The 11,268-nt window shown below is 34.8% G+C and overlaps 1 protein-coding gene across 1 annotated transcript in view; it reads right to left on the bottom strand.

The window, feature by feature from the left end:
* Positions 1-11,268, bottom strand: part of LRRC7 (leucine rich repeat containing 7) — a 601,965-nt gene that overhangs the window by 584,531 nt on the left and 6,166 nt on the right. Inside the window, 1 exon segment of the mRNA XM_007948315.2 lies at positions 8,499-8,596. Within this exon segment, the coding sequence (XP_007946506.2) occupies positions 8,499-8,596 (98 nt within the window).

The following is an 11,268-nucleotide window of genomic DNA, read 5'->3' as shown; positions in this document are numbered from 1 at the left end:
CCTCGGAAACCCAAGGAGGGGTCACTATGAGTCGGGGCCGACTCGACAGCATATAACAACAACAACAACAATTTCATTTAAGTAGAGTTACATGATATATATTTTTACATGTTTTTGTATTTAACATTTTTGCTGTCTTTGTATATAAGCATTTCTTTTAAAACACATATACTTAAGTTTTTTATTTTATTCCAGTCTGCTCATCTCTGTTATTTAATTGGGGTATTTTCACTAGTTACATTTAATGTAATTATATTGAGGCCTACATCTGCCATTTTAGAACAAGGGGATTCTGTGTGGCTAAAATCAGGAAAGATGTGTATCAGGGCTATATGTCTATCATACTTATTTAATCCATATGCTGAGCAAATAATCTGAAAACCTGGACTACATGAACAAGAACATGGCATAAATTTTGGAGGAAGACTCATTAACACCTGCAGATAATACATTAACAGTATGGAGATAATATAACTTTGCTTGTGGAAAGCAGAGAGGACGTGAAGCACTTACTGGTGAAGATTATACCTATCAGCACGGATTACACCTCAACATAAAGAAAACAAAAATACTCACAACCGGACTAGTACACAACATTGTGATAAATGACTACGAGATTGAAGCTGTCAGGGATTTCATTTTCCTTGGATCTACAATCAATGCCCATGATAGCAGCAGTAAAAAATCAAACATCTTGAATTGGGCAAACTGCTGCAAAAGATCTCTTTATATGTTGAAAAGCAAAGATGTCACTTTGAAGACTACGGTGCACCTGAACCAAGCCATAGTGTTTTTAATTACTTCATATGCATATGGAAGCTGGACAATGAATAAGGAAGTCCAAATAAAAACTGATGCCTCTGAATTATGGTGCCAGCAATGAATATTGAATATACCATGGACTGCCAGAAGAACAAACAAATCCATCTTGGAACAAGTACAGCCAGAATACTCCTTAGAAGTAAGATGGCAAGATTTCCTTGCACATACTTGGAACATGTTATCAAGAGGGACCAGTCCCTGGAGAAGACAATCATGCTTGGTAAAACAGAGGGTCGATGAAAAAGAAGAAGACTTTCAAAGACATGGATTGACACAGTGATTGCAACAACATTCTCAAACATAGCAGTGGTTGTGAGGCTGGGACAGGACTGGACCATTCTGTTTCACCTAGGGTTGCTGTAAGTTGGAACTGACTCAGTGGTACCTGATGAGAATAACATGACTGCCATTTTATCATTTGTTTTCTCTTTGTTCCCTCTATTTTTCTTATTCTTGACCTTCTTTTTTCTTATTTTCTTATGAGTTACTTGAATATATTTTTTTCCAGTTGCATTTTGATTTATTTATAATGTCCTTGAGTATATCACTCTTATAATTTTCTTAGAAGTATTTTCTATTGTTGTTAGTTTCTTTGGAGTTGATTCCAATTCATGGTGACCTTACGAGTAGAGTAAAACTATTCCATAAGGTTTTGAAGGCTGTGACCTTTCAGAAGAAGATCATAAAACCTGTCTTCTGAGGCAACCCTGAGTGGATCTGAAATGCCAACTCTTCAGTTAGTAGTTGAACACTTAACCATTTGTGCCACACAAGGACTCTGAGTGGTTGCTCCATGCATTTCCATGTATATATGTACCTTATCAGAGGCTACTGCTTTCAATGATTTACCACTTAAGGTGAAATATAGAAATCTTACTTCCATCTAGTTCCCTTTACTGTATTCATTTTTAAAATATTAATTTTATTAATTAATTCCTATATGTACATTTTGTACCACATCAGATACCAAAAACTAAAACCATTGCTATGGAGTCAATTCCTACTTAAAGCGACCCCCATTGGGTTTCCAAGGTGGTAAATTTTTACAGAAGTAGATTGCCCTATCTTCCTTCCATGGAGTAGCTGGTAGGTTTGAACCACCAACCTTCTGGTTAGCAGTCAAATGCCTTAGGCACTCCAGTACATACATATTTAATACCACATGAGGTAGTGTTAAAATATTTGCTTCAACTACTAAATATAACATAAAGGAAAGTATATTATGCTTAGTTCTACTTTCATCCAATTTTTGTTTTTCTTTCCTTTCTAAAGATCCAAGCCTTTTTCTCTTACCATTTTATTTGTGTTTGGAGAGTTTTTTTTAGCTGTTCTTAAGGAACAGGTTTGCTAGCATCAAATTCTCTTAGTTTTCTTTTATCAGAGAATGTCGATTTTTCCTTAAAAACAGTTTCAATGGATGTAAGTTTCTAGACTGACAGTTCTTAAAAACACTTGAAAATGTGTCATTCACTCAGGTTTCCATGATTTCAGATAACAAAAAACTTATTTCATTCAAATTTGTGTTTCTTTAAAAACAATGAACATTTCTCTCTACCTGTTTTTAAGAATTTTTTTGTGCGTTTAGTTCTTATATGTTTAATTATGAGATGTCTTGGTGTGGACTTTTTTTTTTCCCTGAGTTTAGCTTATGTGGGATTTACCCAGCATCTTAAATTTGTCAATGTATACCTTTTGCCTATTTCAGGGAAGTTTTCAGCCATTGCTTTGAATGCTGTTTCAGTCCTATGGTCTTTGTCCTGTCCTTCTGGTAATCAGATTATATAAATGTTAAATATTTTGTTATTTTCTCACAGATCCATGAGGTTCTGTTCATTTTTGTTTAGCATGTATTTTCTCTGTTGTTCAGACTGAATAAATTCTATCAATCTGTTTTCAAGTTCACATATTCTATCTTCTATCATTTCTAGTCTATCATTGAGCTTGTTCTGTGAGTTATTTTTGCTATTGAATTTCTCAATTTTGAAATTTCCTTTAATACTTTTTTTCATGATTTCTATAATTTTATATTTTAAATTTGTTTCAAGAGAATTTCTAATTGTGTTCTAAAGTATTTTTATGACATCTGTTTTAATTTCCTTGTCAGATAATTCCAACATCTAATTCATCTTGGTATTGGTATGAGTTGATTATCTTCTTACTCATCTTGTAGATTCTTGGTTTTCAGTATGATGAATGATTTTTAATTATTTCTTGGACATTTTGGTTATTATGTTAGGAGACTCTTATTTAAATTTTCTCTTTTAGCAGGCACTTTTGTTATTTAGGTTTAGCATGTAGATTACGACTTGTTTTGTGTGCTGTAGTTCCAATGAGAGTTTAGTTTTTGGAGCCCTTGTAATACCATCTGGTCTGTTCTGGTGCTCTAGCACTGCTGGGATTCTCACTCAAAATTTCCTGATGCCATATGGTATGACCTGGGGCCCTGCTCTTTTCCCACTGTGTGGTGCATTGAATAACTTGCTATGGCTCTTCTAGCCATGGTCTTTGTGACTCCCACCAGATGACTGGGTGAAACTATGCAAACATAAGGCACTTGTGGCCTACCAAGGGGATTGGATAGATTGTTAGTAATATAAATTAGGTACATGGTATACTTGTGGGGATGTGACCATGGAAATAAGGTGCATAGAACTCTAATGTGAGGATTGGTCAGTTTGGTCATTCTGATAGGCTTAAAATGAGCCCTTCCACAGGCAGAAGGGGGAATCTCACTGCCATCAACACAGAGAGGGGACTGCCATCAACAGAGAGGGGCAGGGAGTGGAGTTCATCCTTGGACCCAATATCCATGTGCTGAGAAATGAGAGAGATGAAAGAGAGAGAGAGAGAGAGAGAGAGAGAGAGAGAGGCAGCATTAGCACCAGTGGCAGCAGAACCAAGAGACTGGCACAAGAGAGCAAGAGAGAGTGGTGGGTTTGGAGGACTATAGAGTGAGAAATTTGAGTGCCTTTGGGCAGAAGTCTTGCTGTTGGAGTGGAGTGCACCTAGGTGTACCTATAAGTAAAGATAAAAGAGCTTTGTAACATTTGCCTAAGCAAGGCAGAGGATAGGCTGAGGGGTCAAGAGCCAAAGAGAGGCATGGCTGTGGGAATGGCAGAAGGGAGGCTGTCCTGATTGAAGAATCGTCTCCTGAGTGTCCCTATACCTGAATTGTAACCTGTTACTTTCCTAATAAACCCCATAATCATGAGTACTGTCTGTGAGTTCTGCGTGGCCACTGCAACAAATTATCAACCCAGCAGAGAAGTAGAGAGTGTGTAGGAAGGACAGTCGGTGTCAGAATTGGTAAAAGGTTTGGAGGGGATGGCATGTCCAACCTCACAGGAATCAGTTTTGGGCTGCTTATGATTTCTCTCTTCCCTTTGTGAAGGTAGAGGAGGTCAGAAGGTGCTGCTCCCACATCCTTTTTGTACACTGCTGGTGGATCAATCTGCCTGCTAGACAGGATTAGGTATTTAAACTCTCTGCTAGGTCTCTGTTAACTCCAAAGATAACTCATTGCCATTGAGTTGATTCTAACTTATGTTAGGCTTCATTTTTCCCAGTTCTTTGGATTAAGAAAATAGGCTTTTCTTGCTTTTTATTTTTCCTTGTTATCTATCCTTGTTATATTTCTGAAATGCAAATAAAAAGAAAATGCAGGGAAAATATCATATTGTCTTTCCTCAAGTCCTGAAGTCTCAACTAGTCTCCCTTATTTCTACCTCTCATAATCATTTTATTATTGTTGAATAATTTTCAGGATTTTTAGCTTGTATCAGAAGAGAAATAGTGAGTGTATAACATCTTGTTTCAGAGCAAAAGTTTCATTTTTCTTCTTTTGTTCTTCTTTTCCTTGTTCCTTCCTTCCTTTGTTCATTCATTTCTTTATACCTTCTCTCCTTCCTCTTTTGATTAGAGTGTAGCCTGGTGGTCTGCAGCCTGCTGAGACTCTGAAGCAAGCAACCAGTTAAACCCTGACTCAACTCCTGACTCATGGAAACTATAAGATAATAAATTTATATTGTTTGTTGTTTTAAGCCATTAATACTGTAATAATCTGTTACATAGAATATCAAAATAAATATAGCAACATAGAGATTGTCTGTGATCTGAATGAAAGCTATTTCAGTAGAGTGATTGGTTAGGAGCCAGACTGAATGAGTTCAAAGGGTGAATGGGAGGTGACTAAATGGGGTAAAAAGAGATGACTTTCGTGGGAGATTTGCATGGGAATAAAACAAGAATATAGGGCTGCAGATAATGGGAAGAGGTTCTGAGGACAAAACTTTTATCTAGCTATTTATTTATTTATTTATTTTAATGGGGAGTGACATGTACATGTGTAAAAGTATGTCTTACTTATTTTTACTAAAGTTTGCTTAGCTATGTTACATGCAGCAGCACAGCTAGAAATGATTGATTTGAAAGAATTGACTAAGAGCTCTGTTTGGTGACCTAATGTTGATCTTATAAAAAAGGATAAAAGATTATAAAAGAGAGTACTATGAACCATGCTAGGAGCTCTGGTAGCATAGTGTCTAAGGCACTTGACGGCTAACCAGAAGGCTGGCAGTTCAAACCCACCAGCCACTCCTTGGAAGGGAGGTTGGGCAATCTACTTCTATAGTGATACTTCCTCGGAAACCCAAGAAGGGGTCTCTGTGAGTCGAGTCTGACTTGATGGCACATAACAACAATAACAACATGAACCATGTTACTTAGCAAAACCTTCCTGCATCTATGATTGTTTTCTAAGGTGGCTACTTTCCATGGGAGTTGATAAAGAAGTCTTGGTCAATACTTCATATTATATTTACAGAATCATGCAGAATTTGCAGAACTATGTATTGTATTAGACAAATTACTGTCCAATTAATGCTGCAATAATATCAATTTATATCTCCAGATGAGCGAGGATTTGCCTTGAATCCAGATCTTATGGTCTGAACCAAGTTCCACTACTGCTTTCCTTTCTCAGTAAAGAGAAACCACTACCTTTTGGCTTTGTATGATAGTTTTCCAAGGTGGCTGCTTTCCATGGGAGTTGACAAAGAAATTGTGGTCAAGATTTGATATTGGCTTTGTAGAATCAGATTGAATTTTCAGAAATATGCCATTGTATTAGGCGAATTACTGCCTAATAATGCTGTAATAATGTTAGGTTTATATCATTTGTTTTCATCTTGGGCCTTCTTATATATTATTGTTTCTAAACTGTGGATCATAATTTTCATTATAAAAAAAGCATAGCTTATTTTCCTCAAATGATTAATTTACAATAAGAACAATAACAAAAAGTGGAAAAAGGTAGAGAGATAAAAAAATTTTTTTTCCTGTATCTGAGGTTTTGTACCAAGTTCTTGCTATAAATACCTTCCTTAATTATCAAAATAATCCTACATGGTAAGTTTTATCATTACCCTCATTTTAAAGATAAGGAAAATGAGGTTACATTATTATTTTTTTTTTGTTTTAAAAAGCCCAGGGTTCTGCAGCATGTAAGTGTCACATTAGAGAATAAACCCTTTTGTGTGACTTTAAGTTAATCGTTTTAACCATGATATGTTACTTCCATTATAAAAAAAGATGGTGACTTCTTTTTCAGGGAATTAACGCTGGTCTCTAACAGGAAGAGCAGGATTGCTCATTATACTAACAAGAGATAATGAAGACCTCTCTGGAAGAAAATAAAATTTTATAGATTTTTCATTTCTCACTGTGTCTTTCCATGCTCAGTTCAAGCTGAGTTCCTGTGGTGACATTTCAAAAACTGCCTGAGTGCCACATTTCAACTGATGAAGATTTACACCATGAGCAACAGTTACATTATGTACCTTACTTTAGATGACAATAACACTTAACTCTGAAATATGCCCATTATCATCTCTCTTTTCTATTGCCGATGATTTAATATCATCTGCAGCCAACCCTATGGTTTTCAAACTTAAGCTTGCATCAGAATCTCCTATAGGGCTTGTTAAAACACAAATAACTTATTTCTTAGAATTTTCAATTCAGTAGGTATGTATTGCAACCCTTGATTTTGTATTTTGGACAAGTTCCCAGGTGATGTTGATGCTGCTGCTCTGGGGACCACCCTTTAAGAACCACTGGTATCAGACTTTTTTTTTTTTCTTTTTCACTATGAAGGACCAGAGAGTCAATACATATATTTTGTACTTTGTGGGTCCTTTGGTTACTGTCACAACTACTTAACTCTTCATATGTAGTGCAAAAGCAGCCATAGATAAATGGAGGATGCCTGTATTTCAGTAAAATTTTATTTCCAAAAACAAGTGTCAGATTGGATTTGCCCTGGATCATAGTTTGACTACAGACCAACCCAGTACAAGAGACTCAAAGAAAATATTTTGTACATTTTAAATGGAAACTCAGTGAGAATCACCTGTGGATTTTTCTCCAAAAATCTCTTCTAAGTTTTTGAAATAAAATCTGCAGAACATGTCAGAGACTAAGCTGACTGTGCTAAATGACCATAGAGAAGAAAAATAAGCAATACTCTTATACAAGACTCTGCATCCTGCAAATGGTTTTTGTTTTAAGACACGCATAAACTCTATTTTCTTTTGAAAAATTTTAGTTTTAATTGGATACTGTTTGAAGTGTTAATAGGTATAAATTTACCACTTAAAAGAGACTAATACTATATTGAATGGCACAAATGTCAGCTCAGTAAAGTTATCTTTTGACTTTGTATGAAACAAAACACTCCACTTGCCATGAGTATGCCCAGCTTTAATATACTTGATCTTTACCCAGAACAGAGTTTTCTAAACTCACTTAAAATGCCAATGTGACACTGAAAGCCTACAGAACTGTCTACTTCACTGAACGTGATGTATTAGCTGCATTGTTATAAAATGTAAGTTATTATAAAGGATATATTTAGGTTTTTTGTCATGATGGAATGTGATTTACTTCCCTGAAAATTATTATATGAATATGCTATGAAGAAAGTTGTTATTATGGGTCATTTTATAAACTTAATATGGAAGCCTTATGTCAAAAGTCTCAATCTACTAAATGCTATTGACTAGAAATGTTTACATAAAATATTTATAGGACAAAGAAATATTCTAATACTTAATAATTTGTAAATAGACCAAAATGGAGAGATTTTATGGTAGGATACATGGTCCCCATCTTCCAAAAGCTTTTCCTAAGTTCAATCAAATCAAATGTTTCCATTTGACTCATAAATTTATATTTTTTTCCAAATTTTTATTTTTTAGTCTAATGCAGTAGTCTTCAAAGAGTGTTCAGTTACAAAATAAATGTTAAAAATGTGCAATGGTCAAATGAAAATCAAAAATATTGATTTTAAAACACATTTCAAATTTTTATTTTTTAATGTCAGGACTTTTCAGAATTATTGATATGCATGTTACGAATATCTAAGAAGGATATAGTAGATTGTACAGCCTTTTCCAATCTCATTTGAACACAGAACCAAATTTGTAATACAGCATCTTGAAGTACCAGAGGAACATACTAAAGAAAATGTTCTAAGCTTTTGCATTCAGGCAAAATTTCTATTCAATAAGTATTTATGGTGTCCATATTATTTGACTAATCACTTAAAGATTAATCTGTTATTACTCTACTCACCAAAAGCTACCTAGAACTCAGTTAAGCCTTTTAAACATACTTACACTCTTCGTCAGGCCTCTTCCAAAGTGCTGCACTCACTTCTCTGCAAGGACTTCTCTGATACTGCGGGGGATTCCTTCCCCTTATTAAGTTCTCCATCCTATAAAAGAAAATAAAAGTATGTATTAACACCCAAATGAAATAAGTCAGGAGTTACAAATTCAAGTATTTATAGTGGACTTGTAGACAACACAATTAAGATTACTGGCAAGGTAGTAAGATGGTAGGGAGTTGCAGGGACTGGGGTAAAATGGAGAGTGCTCGACTTTCCAATTTTTTTTAAATTTTAAAATATCATGTGGCTGAAACTCATGTAGTCTTTAATTAGAGACTTATTGACTAAAGAGTAATTAATTCTAAAGAAACAAATTTATAAAAAATCAGGTAACACTTTAGAAAGAAAGAACATCTCTCTCACTAACATTTCAAGTATCAGTTTTCAAGAACAGAAGTGGTGCTTTTCTCTTGTGCTAACATCCAAATTAGGAGAGGATTTATAATTCAAATACTTGTGACTCGCTATAAAAAGTGGTTAAAGTAAACTACACTTTTCACTTATTAGTAACATAAGAATGATGATAACCAGAAAACATTAACAAGTTCGCTAAATGCAACTTGGGACATATTTAACAGCATATTCTTTGTTGTCAGTATTTTTTGTTTTCAATGAATTTTATAATTTTGCTTCATTCATGCACACTTTACTACCTTTCATAACATTAAAATATATATTGAATGATTAGGGTTTAAAAACTCACAACAAAATCATGATATTCATTAATAATTTTAAACATATAAACATGTTTTTTTAACATTTACATAATTATGTTTATGAGATTTTTCTGGTTTTGCTAATGGTTCTGGCTGACAGCATTATCCATTGATAGTATAGCTGTAATGGATGGTGGTAGGGAAAAGTCTCCTAGGACAATTAGTACATAAGATTCTTTCTGGAATTTGGAGAAGAAACTAGGAAGAGATGATTCCATAAAAACAATATTTAGAACAGTGTGAAATACGAGATAAACAACTTTTCTTTACTGGCTCAGTAACATAACACTACTTCTATAGAAGCTACCATTGGTTCTTACTAGCACTCTTCCAAACAGACTTCCTGAAAATAATCCATTTACATGCTGAGGATACTTTGTGTGCATGTGTGTGAGTGTGCAAGCACATGTGCACTTATATGACTATGTCTATTTCATATAAAATGGAAGAAAATATTTCTCAGTGTGCAATGATAATTTGAACCTTATTTTCACTTGAAGTTCATTTCAAGTGAAAGTTACTTCTCTTGACATTATGACAATACAATGACAAGGAAACAAAGAGGAGCCCAAAAAGTTCAAGGCATAATTTGCTTTCACAACATCTAGGGGAAATATGAAACCTCTAGACCCATCTCTGCAATTTCACTATAAGGATAAATGATAATCAAGTAAATTAAATAATAATTTCTAGTCTCTGACTTGAATAAATTCACTGTGCCATTGGTTACGTGCTTCAGCAAATATATGGATTTTCCTAATGACCTAATAACAAGCTATATGAATTTATAATTATTCACTAGGATTCACAAGCTCAAGGAGTATGCCGGTCACACAAATAGTTAAGCCCTTAGCTACTAACCCAAAGGTTGGCTGTTTGAATCCACCCAGAGGGGCTTCAGAAGACAGGTCTGGTGATCTGCTTCTGGAAGTAGAGCCAATGAAAATTGTATGGAGCACAGCTCTACTCACAAACACGTGGATTTCCTACCATGAGTCTGTGAGTTGGAATTGACTCCACAGCAAATGTTGTTTGTCTTTAAAATCTCGGATAGTAAAAGACAATAAACATATGTTACAAATGCAAATATCTACATGAAATTGTGATGTAATTTTAAAATTCAATGTTACTCATCATCCTTATATCTGATGAGGAATGACAACTTATCTCACTTAGAAATCTATGTAAACCTTTCTCTTGGGTGGATTTTCCTTTTTTATTTCTATCTAAAATGTGGTCTAGTTGATTCTCATGTAAGCCTGTTTGAGGGTATGTCAAAAAAATGGAAAGATAGGTTAGAAAATACTTCCAGGGATCTAAGGAAGTTTATTTCAGCTGGCTGCCATTAGCATCAAAGATCCTCAAGTCAATCACCCAGGAGTCATTGTACACAAAAGCTGCATTCTGGGAACATTAGTAAACAGACATATAGGAGATTATGCAATGTTAGCAATGGCAGATGGCTTAATAGTGATAAGCTTGAGTTCTGGAATCAGACTTCTGGGGCTCAAACTCCCTCCCATTCTGCCTCTTAAAGAACGGTTTGGAAAAAGTGTAGTAAATTTCTTATTAAATGCAATATAATATTATATATACTGTGTGGATAACATTGAGAAGAATGCAAGTTCCAGAACACTTTTTTGTGCTCATGAGGAAGCTGTACATGGACCAGTAAGCTATCATTTGAATGGAACATAGTTTAAAATACTGCATGGTCTAAAATCAGGAAGGGTGTGCTTCAGGGTTGTATCCTTTCCTCATACTTATTTAATCTGTATACTGAGCAAACAATCTGAAAAGCTGGACTATATGAAGATGAACATGGCATCGGGATAGGAGGAAGACTCATTAACAATGTGTGATATGCAGATCACACAACCTTGCTCACTGAATGTGAAGATGACTTGTAGCACTTACTAATGAAGACTAAAGAGTAAAGTCTTCAGTATGGATTGCACCTCAACATAAAGAAAATGAAAATCCTCATCACTAGACCAATAA

The sequence above is a fragment of the Orycteropus afer genome, unplaced genomic scaffold (assembly GCF_000298275.1).
Source record: "Orycteropus afer afer isolate SDZICR_OR568_19922 unplaced genomic scaffold, OryAfe1.0 scaffold00213, whole genome shotgun sequence".
Taxonomy (NCBI): Eukaryota; Metazoa; Chordata; class Mammalia; order Tubulidentata; family Orycteropodidae; genus Orycteropus; species Orycteropus afer.
Note: the sequence above shows the minus strand (reverse complement) of the source record. Positions and strands in the feature narration are given on the sequence as shown.